At 41.1% G+C, this 22243-nt stretch overlaps 2 protein-coding genes across 2 annotated transcripts; one reads left to right on the forward strand and one right to left on the reverse strand.

Moving 5' to 3' along the window:
- Nucleotides 1-856: 856 nt before the first annotated feature.
- Nucleotides 857-3428, reverse strand: LOC131233995 ((+)-borneol dehydrogenase 1-like). Its single transcript, XM_058230936.1, has 2 exons — nucleotides 3279-3428; nucleotides 857-1918 (listed from the first exon to the last, which is right to left on the reverse strand). Exons 1-2 carry the CDS (start codon nucleotides 3308-3310, stop codon nucleotides 1126-1128), a joined length of 825 nt encoding a protein of 274 aa, XP_058086919.1. The 5' UTR covers nucleotides 3311-3428; the 3' UTR covers nucleotides 857-1125.
- Nucleotides 3429-14028: 10600 nt separating this feature from the next.
- Nucleotides 14029-16620, forward strand: LOC131233428 (pentatricopeptide repeat-containing protein At1g31920). The gene has a single exon (XM_058230125.1). It carries the CDS (start codon nucleotides 14623-14625, stop codon nucleotides 16429-16431), a length of 1809 nt encoding a protein of 602 aa, XP_058086108.1. The 5' UTR covers nucleotides 14029-14622; the 3' UTR covers nucleotides 16432-16620.
- The last annotated feature ends 5623 nt before the right edge of the window (nucleotides 16621-22243 follow it).

The following is a 22243-nucleotide window of genomic DNA, read 5'->3' on the forward strand; positions in this document are numbered from 1 at the left end:
TTCATGGGTCCAGTCAACAACTTGATCCATCTGTTTGTTAGGGCCATCATGGATTGCTTAGATTTTTAAAGAATCACTTATGTTAGGAAGCTGTAATAATTCCATCCATGGTTTGGAACTAAATCAAGGATGGATTGGATAATCTGATTAGTGCAAATATTTGCATGTTAGCCTGTGAAATTTGCCGTGAACCTCATGAGCAGTCTAGATGTATGGATTTTACTTGGTGTCCCAATGCAACTAGGAGAACTATACCTTAACGTGCATTGAGAGCACTGAATCATTTCTCTTTATGTATTAGAGATTTTGGCAAGGATTAATTTATTTAGAGGAATGATCTATCAAGCTAAGCGTATGGAAACTTCTGCAACGATTTGACTCATGGGCATCCACATCATGTACCTGGACCAATCCATGTGGTCCAAGTCCGCCCTTCTTCTTTCACCGTGTAAAAGTCGTGGCAATCAACCATTTTGCACGCCACTGACTCGATGTTCTGATTACTCTTGATTTCTTTTTCAAGGCAGCCTTATGAAAAGTAGATCGGACTTGTAATCAGAGCATCGAGTCGTGGCAATTAACCATTTTACATTAACTATTCTAGTAGTTATTAAAATGAGATGAAATCATTTTTAAGCGTCCAGCAAACATGGGTCCTGAAAATCAGTCCAATCTAACACTTAGGTGGGCCACTCCATACCGAATGGTGTAAAATCATTCCTAAATGCTCTAAATTCATGTGGCGTGGCCCACATGATTCTTGAAATGTACTGATTTTTGGGGAATCCAATCATCTTGGAGTGGTGCTTCTGATGAGTGGATCAGATGGCATATATACACCAAGATGGGCTGCATAAATTTGAACGATTTTAATAGAGGGAGTGTTTTATTTGAACTCTGAACAAGCTTTGACGAACTTTTTAATAGAGGTCAGACGTAAGGGGCCTAAAAGAAACGCAACAACAAAAAATGTGAATACAACAAGGAACATCAAAAGCTGGAACAACAAAGCTGGAGAGCATGGTTAAACGACTCGGACCGACTCAATTCGGTCCTGACTCGATTTGGGACTCGGGCTGTGACTCATGGTGCCAAAGCAGATCAGGTGCGGCTGAGTACAGAGTCTTAGTGTTGCTGGGTCATGGCCAATGCCACCGAAGGGTTGGCAATGCTGAAGCCTCCGTCGACCAAAAGGTTGAGCCCACTCACGTAATTCGCATCGTCGCTCGCAAGGTAGAGCGCGGCGCGTGCCACATCATCAGTCTTCAAAACCGCACCCTTGAGATTCCCCACTTGGCTCATAAACTTCTCGAATCCTTCAGAGTCATGATCCGGCAGCGCCCCCTTGACGAAGTTGGTCGCCACGGCGTAGGGCGACACGCAGTTCACACGAATTCCAAACTGCCCCAGCTCAGCCGTTACGTTCTGCGCTAGCCCCACGATGCCTCGCTTTGATGCAACATAGGCGTGCTCGTTCATGCATGCGATCGAGGCGGTAGAACTCCCCGTGAACAATATGCACCCTTTACGTGCCGGTACCATTACCCTTGCGGCATGCTTAGTCCCTAGGAAACTTCCTACTAGGTTCACTCTCAGGACCCTTTCCAGGTCTGACTTTTCAATGGTTAGGATGCTCGTCGTCTTCGGGTCCATAATCCCTGCATTGTTGTACATTATGTCTAGCTTCCCATACTTGTCCACCGCAAAGTCTACCAGGTTGCGTACCTCCTCCTCATCGGTCACATCGCAGTGGACGTACGCGATGTTCTCACCACCCAGCTGTTCACAGATGGTGTTCCCTAGGTTGTCTTGGATGTCTGCGATTATTACTTTTGCTCCGTTTGCCCAGAAGAGGCGGGCCGTGCTCTCTCCGATCCCGCTCGCTCCGCCAGTGATGATGGCCACCTTCCCTTCTAGCCTGCACGTGAACAATGTCAGTCTCTAGAGCAATGACACACCGGGCCGTTCTTGTTTGGCACCATCATTCGAGATCGAGAGCCGAGGGTGACTCGGCTGAGTCACCGCTGACTTGGGCAAGTCGACTCGATTGGGTGCGGATTAGATACTGACAAGGTCCGTAGCCAAACCGTTACGAAAGTGACGTCACCAAACTCTGTGAACCCCACCAGGATGCATGTGTTATATCCATACCGTCCAACCATTTGTAGATATCGTTTTATGGCCTGATGAAAAGAATGAGATAGATATAAAGTTAAGTGGACCCACCACAGAAAATCGTGGGATCAGTCACAGCCACCGTTGAAACATTTATAGGGCCTACCATGACTTATTTTTTAGATCCAACCTATTCATAAGTTAACATAGAGATGGATGAAGTGAAGACAAAAATATAAGCTTGATCGGAAACTTCTGTGGCCCCTAAGAAGTTTTGATCGGTGGATGTCACTGTCCCCACTGTTTTCTATGGTGGGTCCACTTGAACTTTAGATCTATCTCGTTTTTTTTTTTCTAATACTAAAACGATCTCTCCAAATGGATGGACGGTATGGATACAACACATGCATCATGGTGGGGTCCACAGAGCTTGGTGACGTCACTTCAGTAGCAATTTGGCTACTGACCTTGTCAGTATCTAATCCGCGCCCGACTCGATTCGGTCCGAGTAGCCGAGTAAAAAAAAAAAACAAACCATGATGGCACGTATGCGGATTTTGGTTTTGGTACCCTTAACCATGGCCCACATTCAAATAACACAATAATGAAATTCCAAATTTCGGGACCATATTGAGAGGATTAATGAAGGGGGAAATGCATGATAGAGCGATGGTCCAGTGGATTATTTTATATCTATTGCTAGAATGATGGGACCCACATGTACTGCTCTTCCTCTCCTTGCAATTTAATATTGCCAGCTTGACATTATTGGAAAACAGAAGGAAAAGGGATTGTCCTGCTAAAAATCTTTTCCATACACAAGATCTACCTACGATGATCAGAACCGGTCAAGGTGCAAGTCCATCTGCAGAAGGACTATATGCCAAAAATCACATTGATAGTACAATCATAACCATTCGATCAAAGCATAGTAGTGGATCAAACGAGAACAGCTAACTATTTTCGCATATAACCGTCCACTTTCTGCCTACACGCAGCGTAGGGTGTGGATTTTCCAACACGTGATTTTAGTTCAAATATCTGAACTGCGAAAGACCACTCATCTTTTACGGTTGCGATTATGGAACGCAGCAGCGATACAAGCGGACTAACAAACACCAAAGTGGGCCTTTAAAAAACAAATCAACGGAGGAGATTATCACCTTTTGGGGACAGCAGGAGCTGGAGAACTCATCTTCCACACCAACAAGGAGATTTCGATGGAGCTCTTGCCTTTGCAGAACAGATAGAACGGTCTGGCTTTGTAAGAAATGAGAAAGGTTGGTGGTTTCTATAGTGATTAAAATACAATAATTCCGACCTTATCTAAGGAAGATAGGTCTGAAAACTTATCCGGAGATCACGGGATTCATCTGTGACATAATCGTGATCCCAAGATTCTCTTTGAGGATCTCGGGGATCCCACTACTCAACGTGGAAATCCGTTCCATGCTACTGCCTCTCCTCAACTATTTTTTTATTTTTTTAACACATGCACACACACACCTCACACACTCACGCTAGTGGAATTTCATCACCTATGGATACTCGAACCCTTGACCGGGTGTTGAAACTCCTGAGAGGTTTTAATGGGCTAGAATAAGGCTGGTTTTTTGGGATTTAATAGGCTGAAATTAGGGGTCTATACGAACCGAGCTAGCTCAGTTAGCTCGCTTGACTCAACTCGAAAAAGCTCGATTCGACTCAGTTCGAAGTTGAGTTCCACTCGAGTTGAGCCGATTTTTTGAGCTCGAAAACGAGTTTGAGCTGAGTTCGAGCAGGCCCCAGCTCGACTCGACTCAGATCGAATCCAGCTTGAATCAAACTTGGATCGAACCAGTTCGGTGACTCGGTTACTTTGCCATTAATGTTGCTCACCAAGTGTTTGATAAAATGACTCAACGAAGTGTGGTAGGTGGTAAGGAAGGTATGTACAAGAAACAAATACCCTTTTTTTTTTTTTCTTGGTTTTTATTTTGGAAAGTAGGTGTTTGATGAAATATCTATAAAACCATTGCTTTTGTTTCACATATAGATGAGTTTTGAAGGTGTAGTCCAGGTATTTGTGGAAATGCTTTAATGGCGAACTCGGCTCGAATTCGGCCCGAGCTGTTGACCAAATTGAGCCAAGCTAGCCAGTCAGGCTCAAGGACCGAGCCGAGCCGAGTTCAAGCTAAGGTAAGCTAGTGGTCAAGCCGAGTTGAGCAAAGGGCTTGACCAGAGGCCATCTCGACTCGGTTCGACTCGATGTATACCCCTACCTCCAATGGTGAAAGGTGTACACTGACTTTAGCCCTAACCCCTCAATATTCAACTAAGACCTAAATCTTATCCCTAACTTAGGCATCGAAGGGTCCTTTACTCTAGTCAGGGTCTTCCTTGCCCCTTCCCGGTTAAGTCCATGAAGGAGCTAATGATCAACCTTGATGTAATCAGATTTCTACATCAACACTTTTCATACACATGATATACCTACGATGATCAGAACCGCTCAAGGTGCAAGTCCATCTGCAGAAGGACTATATGCCAAAAATCATATTGATGGTACAATCATAAGTACCATTTGATCAAAGCATAGTAGCGGATCAAACGGGAACAGCTAACTATTTTCGCATCTAACCGTACGTCCACTTTCTGCCTACACGCAGCGTAGGGTGTGGATTTCCAAACACTTGATTTTAGCTCAAATGTCTGAACTGCGAAAGACCACTCATCTTTTACGGTTGAGATCATGGAACGCAGCAGCGATCAAAGGGAAAGTCCCCACAAGGCAGCGATACAAGCGGACTAACAAACACCAAAGTGGGCCTTTAAAAAACAAATCAACGGAGGAGATTATCACCTTTTGGGGACAGCAGGAGCTGGAGAACTCATCTTCCACACCAACAAGGAGATTTCGATGGAGCTCTTGCCTTTGCAGAACAGATAGAGCGGTCTGGCTTTGTAAGAAATGAGAAAGGTTGGTGGTTTTTATAGTGATTAAAATACAATAATTCCGCTCATTAAAAAATTAAATATAATAATAATATTGATTTTTAAAGAGAAATTATAGTGACATGACCCCGGACTTTTATAGTGTTGAATGGGTCCGATGATTTGCTGATCTAAACCATTAATCCGACGGTCCGATCGGCCAATGGTGCATGTTTGTGAAAGACATTATAAGATTGGACCGGTGAGTCTTCCCATCAGATGTGGGAGACACCCACGATCATCCATTGTGGGGCCCATCAGGCCAACGGTTGGGATCAAATTAAGGACCATTCTTTTTATATTATTGAATGGTTTGCACCCATTTTTGACTGACCATATAATATCATTATCATGCACAGGACGTGGATTGCATACTACCCCCGCCCGTCCCTAGCTCCGAACGGGCAGTTCTGTAGGCGGGGCCACCGTGATGTATCTGTACATCCAAGCCATCTATCCCTTTTCTCAGATTATTTTAAGGCATCCAAACACAAATGAAGCAGATCCAACGGTCAAATGGACCACACCACAGATGACTCTTGCATTTAATGCAACTGACATTTAATGCTTTGTGATTTAATGCAACCAAGCTTATTATTTGGTGTGGTCTAATTCAGCGTTGGATCTGCCTCAGTTTTGTGATCATGCCTTAAAATAATCTGAGAAAATGGATTGACGGCTTGGATGTACAGATACATTACGGTGGGCCAGCCCACAGAACTGCCCGTTCGGAGCTAGGGACGGGCGGGGTAGTACGCAATCCGCGTCCATCATGCACAACGGTGACGTGTATATCGAACGTTTCATGCACGACAATTTTTACAGAAAACGCTTCCGTACCTTGCGCTGTGTACCTACCGGAGTTTGTTTCTCTAACGTGGAGAAAATGGATTGATTTTCATGAAATCTACGCCGTCCATATGGTACATCACCATTATTTGGTCATAATCACAAAATTCAGGATGATTCAACCTCATGTGGGCACTCCAAAAAATTATACCTAGAACCCCTAATTTCACTTAGTATGGTCCACTTGACCTTTGGAATATATTATTTTGGATAAAATTTTCATCCTGATGAGGCACATCAGATGATAGGATTGAATGGCAGATAAACATTATGGTGGGCCCTACATAAAACTAATGGTAGGCCTTCTTTCCCAACTGGTTTTATATTGTGGTCTACCTAAAATTTGAATTCAATGGTTAAAATAGGTCGGAGAATCTAATGGACGGGATGGATCTTGTGATAGTATCAACCACGTGGATCTCGATTTGCGTAAGTAACCGTGGTAGGTACCTGGCTCGAAGTACACTATCGTGGTTGATTTTTATATAGACAATAGATGCGTTTTTCGGCCGGGAAATGTGCACCTACAATGTTATATGCGAACTTCCACATACAACGCTTTCACGTACACAGCTTTCCTTTTATTTAATTGATCATTTTTATAGGAAATCTGATCCGTGAAAAATATAGGGTCCATCGAAAATATCATCTTTGATGAAAATCAGAAAAATCCACTCGGTAGATCATCCAGAACTATAGATGGAGTCTGACCATCGGTAATGCTTGATTTTGAACGCGTAGCCCCGTTTGATGTGTGGCTCATAATGGTTTTGGCCGCAGGTAATCTTTATGATGCAGAGAAACTTTTACACGGATCAGGGTGTTTTACACATGTGACATGTCAGAAGGAAGGAAAGCATTTTATGTGGAGCGTCACATGCTATGCACGTGGGAAAAGGTACTATGCGCTCGACCTCACCAGTCCGTCCCATGAGGTCGAGCTGTGTGGGCCCCACCGTGATTCTTTTCTAAAATCTAACCCATCATTCAGATGCACCATTACATATTGGGCCTATATCTCAAAAATCAATTCAATCCGTGACTTGTTTGGGCCACATCACTACAGAAGTGGGAAGGGGCTTTGCACCAAAACACTCATAATCAGTTTTTTGGGCCCGCAGAGATGTGGTTTGAAAATCCTGCCCATCTGTTATGTGTGTCCCACTTGCATGAGGGTTCAAATTAAGTTTCAACGAATTAAAGACTCAGGTGGGCCCCACAAAGTGCTTTTATATTTTTTAACGGTGTTTCACATGATTTTAGAGGGTATGGCCCACTTGAGTTCTGTATACGGCTGATTTTTGGGATATCCCATAATTTAGAGGGTACTCATGAAATGCACGGTGTTGATGGTCGACATGCATCACGACGGGGCCCACACAGCTCGACCTCACGGGAGCTAATCGTGAGGTCGAGTCGCATAGTACCTTTTCCCTATATATATATATATATATATATATATATATATATATATATATATATATATATATATATATATATATATTATCCGTTGTAATTTTCGAGAGCGGATTAGGTGAGACCCCGGTCTGCCTAAGAAGGTGCGGCCCTTACCGTGGGTCCCACTTTGATGTATTTATTATGTATCCATTTCGTTCATTCGTTTTACAGATTATTTTATGGTATTGTCCAAAAAATCAAGTACATCCATTTATTAGGTGGACCATACGATAAGAAAAAGTGGTGATTGACGATCCTACCATTAAAAAACTTCTTAGGGTGTACCTTAGTGTTTCTGCAGTGTTTATTTAACATCCAATCTGTTGATAAGGTCATGTGAGCCTGGATGAACGGAAAAATTAATCATCAGCATGATCCAAAACTTTTGTAGCTTATTAATGGTCATTAACCACTGTTTCTTATGGTTTGGTCCACCTTATAATTGGATCTGCTTCATTTTTAGAATAATTCCCTAAAATAATAGGGAAAAATGAATGGACGGCGTAGGTACGTAATACATACATCAAGGAGGGACCCGCGTAACCCCAGCCAATTCCACCCTCTTCCAGTCTTCGAACAAAATGTTGGACTGTCACTACGGTTTAGGGCGGCATACATGAACTTTTAACCGTTGAATTTGAACGTTGACAAAGTTTTTTCCAGTTTTGACCGTTGGCAAACTACGGTGTGGCCCACCTAAAATTGATGAAGTGTTCTAGGTGGAAATTCACGATGGGTTCTATTAATGCAAAAATCTGATTCATCCTTGCCGAGTTTCAAGCATCTGCACAGAAATCTAGGTCTAATAGTATAGACGAATTTTGGGTGAGAGATTTTGCATAACTATTCATATAGATAGTGCCTTTATTTATAATGAAGATAGAACAGTGTGATCGGTAATTATGGGCATAATTTCAACCATCAGGTGGGATGTGCGTGGCTGGTGATTTTGACGATTACATTAAAATTGTGCACCAGATGTTACTTCCATTATGCATTATTGGAATTGATTTAGCTTTGCTAGTTGGCTGAGGACCTTCCAAGTTGAGCTCACTCCAATTGAGGACTGTCCAAGCCGAGCTTACCATTGAATCGCCTAGGATGTACCCGAGTTGGGTTCAACTGTACCGAGCTTTGCGCCTAGCCTCGTCGGTTGGTTGAGCATGACATATCTTATCCTAGCATGAATGGTATGTAACAAGTAGACATTTTAGCTCAGGCGAAGATTTCGATTCAGATTGCTCGCTCAGACTGCTCCATGTTTCTACTAGATTTTTTGTCCTTTGGTAAGTTATTATCGAACAGAAGCTTGGCGCTTCATATTGTTTGGAACCGTCCTTATAAGGTCAGATATCAGCTTTACTTTACTTCCAATAATGGTAATATTGTCTAGCCGAGCTGATAGTGGTCGGACTACATTTCCCATAACAGGTTCCACCACATGGACAATACTAATTAGCAAGGATAGTAACCCGTGGGAAGAAGGTGACGAGGTGATGAGAAGATCGCCATCTTCCTAGAATGATAAGAGACCTTGAATGCATAGGTGGTTTCAGTAATCTACAAGAAAAAAAGAAAAATATACTACAAAAATCAAAATTGTAAAAAATAGTAATTTTTTTCTCTAAAATCTCAATTTTAAATTAAAAAAGCATAATATTTTTTGCAAAATGAACAATCGCGATCCACATAGTGGGTCGGTTGGCCCTGAATGATTTGTTCCAGTTAAAACTTATATGTCATGCATGCGGTAAAAATATCCAGATCAAAAGTTACGGTCAATGTACAGTTTTCACTTCGAATGACAATTTTTCTAAATTCGGAATGAATTTCTTTAATCTAAACATGCTTGGGCCCAATTACATCATAGCCTATTTGGGATTGAACCTGGATTTGACAGATTATTTCAGCTTCCATTTAGTCTTCCTTTAGTCCAGCCATGCTAGAAATGTATATGTGCCCTATTTTACCTGAGGTCCATCTCTGGTGTCAATGGGCTAGGCTATTGCCCATAAAATCAGAATTTTGAATACACTCGGCCCAGAACAATTTAAAATCCAGGCCGAAACTAACCCTAGGGCCATCCCATTGACAGCCCTATCATCTCCGGAGGTGCTCCTGCGATTTGCTCACCTTTTCCTGTTTGAAGGCTGAAAAATAAAAAAGATTGAATAGCATCAGCCCGAAACAGTTCAAAATCCGGGCCGAACCTACCCCAGCCTAGCTCGTTCACAGCCCTGTTGAAGCTATCCCGAGCGGGCGGTTTGGATGGATCGGTGGTTCCCTAACTGTGGGTCCCACTTTAATGTATTTTCATTAAATCCAAACGGTATGTCCATCCATTTATTTTCCAAAAAATTAAGCAGATCTAAAATTTGGGTGGGCCATACCACAGGAAACAGCCGTGATTGAATCCCCAGCCATTGAAAACTTCACAGGGGCCACAGGAACATTTGACATCCAACCTGTTTATAAGGTCACAAAGACTCGGATGAAGAGACCACATAAATATCAACTTGATTCAAAAATTTTGTGGCCCACGATAAATTTTTAATGGTCGAAAACCACTGTTTCCTGTATTATGGTCCACCTGAGGTTTGGATATGCTTCATTTTTGTAATAATTTCTTAAAATTAATTTTTAAAATAGATAGACAAGGTGAATATAAGGAAAATACATGAAGGTGCGCCACAGGGTCAGCGATCCCACCCACCCCGGGGATCCACCGAAGCCGCGCCCCCATCCCGGCGTATTGATACGAAACGCCAAACATTAATCGTCGAATCTGAGTCCTCTTCAAATTATTCAAACCGTTTATATGACTAGTCTCACTGTGAATGGTGGAAAATAAACAAATAAAAGCTTCCATTTGCCTTCATTCCATCCTTTGAAATTTCTGCTCTTTCAATTAACGGTTACCATAAACTTTCTAAAGTACGACGAATATATTATTTAGTCTAATAATTTTTTAAATACAACACATCCAAGTAGATCCCCATCAAATAAACAATTTGGATAATTGAAAGAGAACCAAAATCCAATGAGTAGACTACTGACGTTACTTATTGCAGTACGTCGGATGTATTTCAGCAAAATGTACGCATATTTCCTGTTTTGTTTTTTTTATCAGCTCGTCAGTTCACACTCCACTGTTAGCCACTCCCACCAGGTATGATACCAAGACTTGAGCCATGGATCAGGGTGTTCCTGGGAAAGGTTTTTGCAAGAAGTTCCTGGAAACTGAGGTGGGCCCACCAAGATGTTTTCGAGAAATCTATTCTATTCATCAATTCTACAATATTATTTTATTATTTGAGACAAAATAAGTGGTATCCAAGACTTAAGTGGGTGGAAAACGTAAGGATTGAACTTCCACAGTTGAAATATTAGTAGGCCATGAAAGTTTTGAATCAGGATAATTATTGTGTTTTTAATTCATCTCAATAGTAATTGCGTTACTAACGGTATGGATGGCATGTAAACATCACGGCCAACCTAGGAAGGTTTTAATAGTAAGAATTTTCATACCCACCTTTTCCTTCAGCGAGGCTTAATTGAGTCTTGTATGCTCCATATTTATTTATTTATTTTTTTGTGTCTCAAGTCTGTAAATGAGCTTATAAGACGGATGGACCGGGTAAATTTATTACAAACATCACTGTGGTCTGTGGCACCCATAGGTTTCCAGCGCAGGAACTTCCTGCGATGCTTTAGCCGGAAATCCGCGTCCCGCGTTCATACATACGGGGCAATCCAGACTATCCAAATCAGGGCTGATCTGACGACCTTGAACATCTGATTTTGTACTTTTGGCTTCGAGACTGATGACCTGTTTTAATTTTTAGTCGTTCATTTGATTGCCACCAGTTGGACGGCTAAGATCTCTCAGTCTGTGTAATTTTGAAAGTGTGGTCCTATCTACAACCGACACCAGAATTTGGATTGGGTGGATTGAGGAACATGTGTGCATGGATGATTCAATACGTTTGAGAAATGGTGGTCACCGCAAATCTCCCAATTTCGATGGACCATGCCCCCAAATCTCCCAGTTTGGAAGATCCTAGCCATCGAATATTTGGCCTTCCTCCATTGAATGTGGCCCGTTGTGCATCTATTCTTAACCGTGTGTTTGCGTGTCAAAGATGGAATGGTTAAAGTTGAGTAATTGATGAGAATTTTTGGGCATGGTCCAATCATGATGTGACCATCACATTAGTGGTCTGGATTCATCAACCATGGGCCCCACATGTAATAAACTCGGTGCAGGATAAGGAAGGTCCCTATTCGTTCCTAACAGGGATGTCGGCCTCTGGATCGAGATGCCATGTTATTGCAATTCCTCGGGCAGAAAAATGCCCACATCCAACCGGTTGGATGTTAAGTTGCTGTCCAACCAGCCAATAACTTCTATCCTGTCATGTTCATGTGAAATCCAAACCGTCCAATTAGTTGAACCCACCTTTAGACCACCTTCGATGAAAAGGGACCCATCCATTCATCAGGATAGCCACTGCATTTTGTTATTTATCAATATCTGTACATTATTTTCTATGGTGTATCTCATCTGATGAGTAGATGGGACTATATTTTACATAAAGAAATCATAATAATGCGTCCAACCTATTGGACGGGGTGGATTTCGCATACACGTTATAGTTTGGAAGTTATCCGTTGGGTGGACGGCAACTTATCGTGGGACCCGTTATATGTCAGGGAACCACAAGAAGGTTTCATGGCCGTTCAGTCCGGAAGCGGATTGGCTGGTGCCATACACCAGCTATATAGCTGGTGTAGGTACGTGTCGTACAAAGATGCGCACTTACGCTGCTCAAGCTCTGAGTTGTACGAACGGTTCAAAAGAGATCAAAGTTACGTAGGCTCCAAAGTAATGTATTTATCATATCTAAACCATTTGTTCAATTTTTAAAGACTATTTTATAACATTATTCAAAAAATGAATTATATTCAAAGATCATCTGTACCTCGTTATAAATAGCAGTAGAGGTAATGGTTTTCACCATTAAACAATTTATAGGGCGCACTATAAAGTTTATTTTCCTTTCTATCTGTTCATAAAGTTAAATGTACCTAAATGAACAGGAAAAACAAATTTCATATTAATCCAAAACTACTTTAGCCCCAAAAATGGTTTCAATGGATGACATTTTCCCTTTTTTCAATTGTTGCCCAGTTGATAGCTAAATTGCCTTATTTTTAGTTTCAACCCCCTAGACAAGTCCCTCAAAAGAATGAACGGCTTGAGCATGTCACAAACCTCATGATCAGACTTACAGAACTTGCTTACTTCAATATGGCAGCTATATAGCTGGTGTGACGTACGCTTAACAGTCCGCTTCCGTTCAGTCTTTCTTCGATACGTTGGCCCCACCATGAACATCACCTACCACAAAATCAGTCCGATCAACTCATTAGGTGGGTCACATGTGTACTATAGATAGATCGACGGTTGTACATTTTTTATATGATGTGGTCCACATGATGGGTGGACTGGCCTTTTTTTTTTGGAAGAGGGGTTCATCATGGTGGGGCAAGCCTTTTGGACAGCTTGGATGTTGCATACATTTCGTGCAACTTTACACTTATTCCTCCTAGGGCGGTGGACCATGTTCTAAAAACTTTCCATCCTGGGGATAATCATAACCATTAAAAGGCGGTGGGTCCCATGGGTTAGGTTTTTCGGCTAGAATTATTGGCCCATTTAGTACATGGGTCATGGTCCGTCCTTAAGTACAACACAGCATGGTGTTTTCACAGCAACTCATTGATAATCCTGACCTTAGAATCATATTGGATTTGAATATGAACCGTCAAATATTCAGTTTCATACACAATGTTCAACAAATGTTTCTTACCATGGCCCGGGTAGAATAGAGTCTAGAACATGGACCGTTCTGATCAACATTTAAGATCCATTCAGGTGGGGCCCACATTTAGGACGGCTTGGATTTCTCATACATACTCCATAGTGGCTTCCGTGGATCTACCGAAAATAGCAGTAGGCACGCAGCATCGATTAAAAAAAAATGCTCCGGCTCTCATGGCACTATAAGTTACGGTGCTCCTAGTTTCATCAGTTCAAATGGACAATCTAATAGATTGATCTGAACTGTCTATTAAGTCCAACACACATTTCTCAGTCTATCGATGTAAAAATCACAATGATCAGTTGATCCAATCCATCAATGATTTTTCCTTATTTTCTATAGCCATCCATCTTCAGAGCCATAGCTGGGATGACTAAAATTGCAAAAAAAATGTGATTCTTTACTATCATAAGTTTCCATGATGTTCTCTAACAAATAGATGGGTCAAATTGTTCATCGGACCTATTTTTGTGTAAATGATCTTGACCGCCGATGTTAAAGGCCATTGATCGAATGGTTAATATTTGTTAGATTTGTGTGATTCTTCCTATGGTTGACCATGAAATATTCGTTGGATGTAATGAACGGTCTAGATCGTTGGATTAGACAGTCAAACTGTCCCAATGTAACTAAATGCTAATAGGAACACTATAATTGATAGTGCTCTCAGATAGCACTGGAGCTTTTATCTACAGAGAAATAGATTCCCTCCTTTTATCATCCCAGGATTTTCTTATCCACATTCCATCTCTCATCTGCATTGCATTCTCATGATTTTGTCTCTCCACATTCCTTCCTATTATTTCATGGATGAGATTCAAACACATAAATCTATGGATATTTTGGGTCTGAGAAAATTCAGAAGTGGTCTTCTGTTTTTTTCTTTTTTTTGTTACAACACAAATAGTCATTTCATCCACTGTAATTTCCACTGTCTCCCTATCCTTTTTTTTTTTTCTAATTCCCAGCAGATTTTTCCAAATCAAAATCATGGGTTTTTCTCATTCCTCTTCATGGTTCAATCCATCTAAATTCAATGGAATTGATGATTACTGTCTTATCATCATCTCCTAAGCAGACCCATTTCGTGTAATTCATCAAAAATCCTACTCCAGATTTATATGGTGTTTTTTCTAGTTCAATTCCATTGAATGGTTATGATGATCTTCATCCATGATTCTTTTGATGATGATGATGTTGGTGATGTGAGGATAGGCGGATGTTGATTTCATGGTAATTGTGGCATCACGATATGATGATCATGATGCCGTTGACAGGTTTCATTCGCATTCTGATACGTTGATGATCACGATCTTGGTTTGAGGATGATATTGATGAAACGATGTTTAGAGCTTCAGTAATTCAGCAGACCAATCTTTTTATAGCGCCTGAGAGCACCGCCAACGTCTCTGAACTGAAACCGAAGGAACAGGAATGCTTCTCTCTGTTGCAGAAATGCAAGAGCATGGATGAATTCAAGCAGGCCCATGCTCGAACCATCAAGCTCGGGCTCGAACGTGATGCTCGTGCAGCCCATGAACTCATCACGGCCTGCGCTCTCTCAGCATGGGGCAGCATGGACTACGCCCGCTTGATCTTCGACCAGATCAATGACCCATTGCCATTTGATTTCAACACCATGATGAGAGGATACATCGATGACAGCGACCCAATCACAGCACTTCTCTTGTATAAAGAGATGCAAGAGAGAGGAGCGAAACCGGATGCATTCACCTACCCTCCTCTCTTAAGGGGCTGTGCCCTTCTGTCGGCTCTTCGGGAAGGAACACAGATTCATGGGCATGTCTTTAAGTTTGGGTTCGAATCCGATCTCTTCACACAGAACAGCTTGATCAACATGTATGGAAAACGTGGCCAGATCGAGCATTCCAGCAAAGTGTTTGATCAGATGCGCCACAGGAGTGTTGCTTCATGGAGTGCCCTCATTGCAGCCTATGCTAGATTGGGCTTCTGGGATGAGTGTTTGGGTCTGTTTGGGACCATGAGCAGTGAAGGTTGGAGGGCTGATGAGAGCACATTAGTCAATGTCCTCTGTTCATGTGGCCATTTGGGTGCCCTTGATTTGGGGAGGTCCACCCATGGGTTCCTGATGAAGACCATCTATGGACACAATGTCATTGCAGAGACGTCACTGATTGACATGTACATCAAATGCGGGCGCCTGACGAAAGGGCTATCTCTCTTTGAGAGCATGCCCAAGAAGAACATAGTGACTTACAGTGTCATGATATCCGGCCTTGCGATGCATGGCGAAGGCAGGATGGCCCTGCAGCTCTTCTCGGACATGATCACAGAAGGGATAAAACCCGACAATGTTGTCTATGTGGGCGTTTTGAGTGCTTGTAGCCATGCAGGGCTGATTGATGAGGGTCTCCAGTGCTTTGATAGACTGAGATTCGAGCACCGGATAACCCCCACAATTCAGCATTACGGATGCATGGTGGACCTGTTGGGCCGTGCCGGGATGCTTGATCAAGCACATGAGCTGATCAGGAGCATGCCCATGGAACCAAACGACGTAGTTTGGCGTTGCCTGCTCAGTGCATGTAAGGTCCACAACAACCTCGAATTGGCAGAATCCACCAGTAGACATCTATTCCAATTAGACCCACATAATGGAGGCGATTATGTCCTTCTATCAAACATATATGCGCGGTCCCTACGGTGGGATGCCGTTGCAAAGATCTGGACGGATATGGTGCGTAGAGGCGCGGTTCAAACACCTGGATTTAGTATGGTAGAGGTGAGGAGGAAGTTGCACAGGTTTGTTTCACAGGACATGTCACACCCCAAAAGCTATGAAGTGTATGAAATGCTGCATCAGATAGGCTGGCAGCTGAGATTTGAAGGCTACTGCCCTGATACATCCCAAGTACTGTTCGATGTCGATGAGGAAGAAAAGAAAAGGCTGCTCTATGGCCATAGCCAAAAGCTCGCGATAGCTTTTGCTCTCATATCAACCAGCCAAGGTTCGCCAATCAGAGTAGTTAAGAACCTTCGAATGTGTAACGACTGTCATGATGTTACCAAAATGATTTCAAAGATCTTTAAGCGGGAAATCTCCGTTAGAGATCGAAATCGATTCCATCACTTCAGGGATGGGAGATGCTCATGTGGAGACTACTGGTGAATGGATTGTCTATTTCATTTTCAAGATGGATTCTTTCCTCTTTTTTCCTGGCCTCCAACTGAACTGAACTTATTTTTTCTTGTAAATGCTGCAACTGCAATGTGAAAAACGTCGATCGCCACAAATACATATTGCCTCTGTAATTCTAGGAACTAAATGAATAAAATCAAGATGGTATGTGATGTAGAATGACAGGCAGTATTCAGTAATTTTTTAATCACTAATTGAATAGAATTGCAATTTGCTACAAACAAGGGTCTATTTCTTTCGATGATGATGTGCTGCATTTCCTGAATTGCAACCACAGTTTCACAGTATTCAAAATCTAATTTTCCTTCTTCAAATTTACCATGCTTCGTGTATCCTTCAGATGAAGATCTTCATCTACTCTGTTTCTATTGCAATAAGGGGATAAACTGGCCTACTCAATATGAAACACCAATGCGGATCACAAGGCTGCGTTTGGCTGCACTCTTTTGTGTTGAACTTGGAACAAATGCAACTGCAATTTGGAAGACTATTGGTATTTGGTCATTTCATGTCTACCGCACTTATGATCACAATCCAATAAAATAGTGCATCCATACACTACATCACGGCGGACCCCACTCACAACATTGTAGAAAAAACTATTCTGGGTATAGTTGCAGTGGAGCTGGCCTCTCTTCAGAATCAGCATTGATTCCAGGTGTGACCAACCTAAGGTTTCGGATCAGCTTGTTTTTTGAGCTCTAATGAGAAAATGAGGCCATGCGCAGGATGGACGGGGCGAATTTCATACACATGTCACTATGGCCCCATGCACAATCTCATAAGATAGTCTTATTTTACAAAACATTGTATAGGAATTGAATGTAGGTGGTTCGGTTAAATTTTTTTTTTTTTACTCCCTGGCTATTTCAGCAGTAAATGTGCCACTGGTCTGGGGCAAAGCTAAAGTCAGTGATGACGATATAATGACTAAAGCCAAAGAAAGGATTGGGTCAAAGAAAACGTGAAAGGTTATGTGGTGGGTGGGTCATGGGTGGATAAAAGGGAGTGATTACCATCTTCTTCTGAATAATAATCCTTAAATCTATGAGGAGAGAAAAATCTATGAAACTTGAAAGAACAGAAGTGATATTATTTATGAAAGTTGGAATAACGTCTCTTTATAGCTCATTTAATATAATTTATATGAGCCCTAAGTACTAAATTTATAATAACCCCCGGAAGATACCGAAAATCCAAAACTTCAGATATCGGCCGATATTATCGTCGATATCGCACCTGGGACAGCGTCATTATTAGAAAAAAATGAAAAAAAAAATGAAAAAGAAAAAGAAAAACTTTCAACGGTAGATTTCGGTACCTGTAAAGAAGATGGCCCTGATCGGAAGCTGTGTTTGATGGGCCATTCGAATAGAAGCTTCTGATTTAGAGAGATTTGGGCACAAAATCCGTCGAATTCCCCGAAATCATCGGCCCTCGGGAGAGATTTTAGGGTTCCGGAACGCGCCGAAACCCTCTCTGCTTCCGGAACCCTCTCTGCTTCGAAAGAAACGGGCCCCGGGCCCTTATTCAATGGAGGCGGACGGACGGTGCCTCGCACGGCACCGATTGCGTTGACGTCATCAAGTTATGTGGGTCCCATCATGAGGTATATATTATATCCAAACCGTTCTTCCATTTGGCGAGCTCGTCGTAAGGCTTTACGAGAAAAATAAGACAGATCCAAGGATCAAGTGGACCACACTGGAAAAAAGCAGCTTGATATGGAACGTCCACCATTGAAACCCTTTTGGGGTTGCAAAAGTTTTGGATCATATGATATTTGTTTTTCCTATTCATCAAGGTCTTTGTGACCTCATGAACAGAGTGGATGGAAAGCTAACGTTGTGGTGGACTTACGAATGTTATAACGGTGAGAATCATTGTCCTCACTGCTATTTGTGGTGTGGTCCAATTAAGGTTTGGATGTCATTCATTTTTGGGTTCACGATCTAAAATGATCTCTCCAAATGGATGAACGGTGTGGATATGATAAATACATTATTGGTGGGGCCATGTAACTCTGATCTCCCTTCAACTGTTTGTACGCCGTGGACGACGGAAGCGGATTGCGTACTGAGTAACTCAATACCCTTAGCGTACTGAGTAAACTTGTGGGGTCCATTGTTATTTTTTTATTTTATCCACTCCGCTAATCGATGTTAGAAGATAATTTTATGGCTTGATTCCAAAAATGAGGCAAATTAAAATCTCAATTGGACTACACCACAGGAAACATTTTGATTAAACCTCTACCATTGAAAATTTTTTGGAGGCCAAAGAAGTTTTGAATCAAGCTGATGTTTGTGGTTTCTCTTCATCCATGTCTTTGTGATCTTATGAACAGGTTGGATGACAAATAAAAATTACTTTGGACCTTAGGAAGGTTTCAACGGTGGAAATCATTATTCCACACTGTTTCCTGTGTAATGGTCCACTTGAACTTTGGATTTACTTCAATTTTGGTATAAACCCCTAAAATTAGCAGTAAAAATGGATGGGCGGTGTGGATAAACCACATACACTCACAGTGGGTCCAACTGAGTTTACTCAGTACGATAAAAGTGCACTGAGTAACTCAGTACGCAATCCGATTTCGTGGGACGCTCGTCCAGGCTTCGCATGAAGTTCATGTGCTGGAAACTTAGGTAGGGTCCACCGTGATGTTTGTGAGAAATCCACTCCATCCATCCATTTTTTGAACACATTTTAAGACATAGGGCCAAGAATGAGCCGGATCTAAGACTCAAGTAGGCCTAAAACGTGAGGATTGAAGGTCCACAGTTGAAATATTTGAGGAGCCACAGGTTTTAAATCAGTCTAATATTTGGGTTTTCAATTCATCCCAGTAGTGATGACGTAATGAACGGTATGGATGGAATGTAAACATCACTGTCGACCCAGGAAGGTTTCAACGGTAGGAATTTCCCTACCCACCTTTTTCTTTAGTGCGGCCCACTTGAGTCTTGGATCCTGCTCAATTTTTGCCTCAAGTCTTAAAATAATCCCACAAAACTGATGGATGGAGTAGATTTCTCACAAACATCACGGTGTGCCCCACTCCTGCGAAAGGATTTAGTAGGAAATCTGCATCCCATCTTCGCACGACACATGCTCATACCTCGTGTGGTACACCAGCCAATCCACACCCTCCATCCATTTTCATAAGTAATTTTAAGGCATGAGGCCAAAAAGGAGACAAATGAAAGATCAAGTGTACCACACTACAAGAAATGTGGTGGCAATGATGTCCACCATTGAAGCTTTTTAGGGCCCACCGTGATGTTTATTTGCCATCCAATCTATCCATGAGGTTTGACAAACCTGGATGGGAAAACATAAATATTAGCTTTATCCAAAAAAATTATAGGCCCAAAATAGTTTAATGATGATTATTCAATGAACACTATTTTGTGTGGTGTGGTCCACCTCAGATTTGGATCTATCTTATTTTTCGGCCCATGCGCTAAAATGATATGTTAAAATGAAATCCAATTGATGTTTGGATGTTCATACATATCTTTATACATTTATAAATGGTATGCATCATATTTAAATATATTTACCTTAGTTTAATCAAATAACATGCATAACTTAGTACCTTATACAAAGGAAATTTATTATGTGCACTTCTTTTTGATATTTTATGATTTAAAAGTGTGTATTAAGGTCTTTTTAAATAATCTCTGAAGTTGCATAAAAAAATTCAACCATTTTGCTAATGTTTCCCTATGTTTCCCAAAAAGTGCGATAAATTATGCGATACGAACGATATATCCTGTGCGATAACCTATGAAACTTGAAAGAACAGAAGTGATATTATTTATGAAAGTTGGAATAACGTCTCTTTATAGCTCATTTAATATAATTTATATGAGCCCTAAGTACTAAATTTATAATTTTTTTGAAATAGTAAGCTTGCCTAAAATAATAAATTTACTAAAAATAATTAATAACTTCTAAAGTGACTCAAATAATAAGTTCAAGTTATTTCAAGACTCTCCAAACTTACAATACTTAAAAAGACAGTGGACTATATCTCATTAAAGACAATAAGTTTTAACTTAAAATTCAAAACTACTCTTAAAATTACTTTATTTTGTCAAACTATCTAAGGTTAATTAGCCTTTGGCATTAGCCAACATTTAAAGCTCATCAATAACTTTCTAACGATATATTATAGGCATTAAATGCACGACCAATCTTAAAGTTATGGCTTTCATAAGTTATAATGCGCACTTAATCCTTTTATCGAATTTCCCAATCCTATTTCTTTTTATCCTAGCCATCCATTTGATTGTCCTTGACTTAGTCATACATCAAACACATGTGATTATTTCCAACCTGACCTAACCCAGCCCAAATTTGGTCAATCTGAACCCAACCTGATTTCATATTGGTTGTGGTCTTCTAACCCTAACCCAAACCCGAGTACCTTGACCACCTGACTCAGCTGGGTCAATCGGGTTTGCAGCCTTACAAATTACAATCAGGGTGATCCGTGGTACTCGTCATGGATGTAACTGTTCAAGTGGTGGACCCCACCTTGATGGATAATAACCAACAAGTACACTGAAATAATATCCTAAATCACCGCTTTCTGGACATCTAATGAACTGTGTAAGGTAACTAGTCAACAGACAGAATTCATCAAACAAGTGTCCATTAGTTGGAGATTAGCTTCGTTAAATCAATATAAACCACGACTGTAGCTTAACTACAATGATTTCAACTTGGACGTTCTGATTTGAATCATGTATGTGCCTCATCTAAAGTTGTCACTGCATGAGATAAAAATTTCAAACTCTGCTGAAAGAAACCCAACAGGACACACCTTAATCTATGGGTTTTATCTAACCTGTCCATCCATTTTTCCAGGTCATTTTAGGGTTAAAAATAAATGAGGTAGATCCAAGGTTCAAGTGGACCACACCATAGGAAGGAGTGGTGATAATGAAAACCATAGTTAAAATCTTCCTAGATGGGCCCACCGTGATGTTTAGTTGCTATCTAACTTATTCATAAGGTCAGATAGACCTAAATCAAGAGAGAACACAAATATAAGCTTGCTTGAAACTTCTGCCAGTACAAGAACTTTTAAATGTCAGGCGGTCAATCCTCACTCTGTGGTTCACTTGAGCCTTAGATCTACCTTATTTTTGAGCTCTGTAAATGGACCTACACAAGCAGTTCTCCTCGCTTCCCAAACCTACTTCTCTGTTAGTGTACTTGGAGTATAGTATTGACTCATGTGAAAATATGAGTTCTCACTAATTAAATACAATTTAAAATCTTCAACCGGCTAAAAATTGAATAATTGTTCAGGTGTTGAAAAATTCATAAGATTCCTAACTCATGTGACTCCAGTGACTTAGTTTGCAACCATTAATTGCAAGTAAGAGAATTGGTAATATATATATATATATATATATATATAAAGAGTTTGTACGTCGTGGACGACGGAAGCGGATTGCGTACTGAGTAACTCAATAGCCTTAGTGTACTGAGTAAACTTGTGGGGTCCATTGTTATTTTTTTATTTTATCCACTCCGCTAATCGATGTTAGAAGATAATTTTATGGCTTAATTCCAAAAATGAGGCAAATTAAAATCTCAACTGGACCACACTACAGGAAACATTTTGATTAAACCTCTACCATTGAAAATTTTTTGGAGGCCAAAGAAGTTTTGGATCAAGCTGATGTTTGTGATTTCTCTTCATCCATGTCTTTGTGATCTTATGAACAGGTTGGATGACAAATAAAAATTACTTTGGACCTTA

Source organism: Magnolia sinica, chromosome 18 (assembly GCF_029962835.1).
Source record: "Magnolia sinica isolate HGM2019 chromosome 18, MsV1, whole genome shotgun sequence".
In the NCBI taxonomy this organism is placed as follows: domain Eukaryota; kingdom Viridiplantae; phylum Streptophyta; class Magnoliopsida; order Magnoliales; family Magnoliaceae; genus Magnolia; species Magnolia sinica.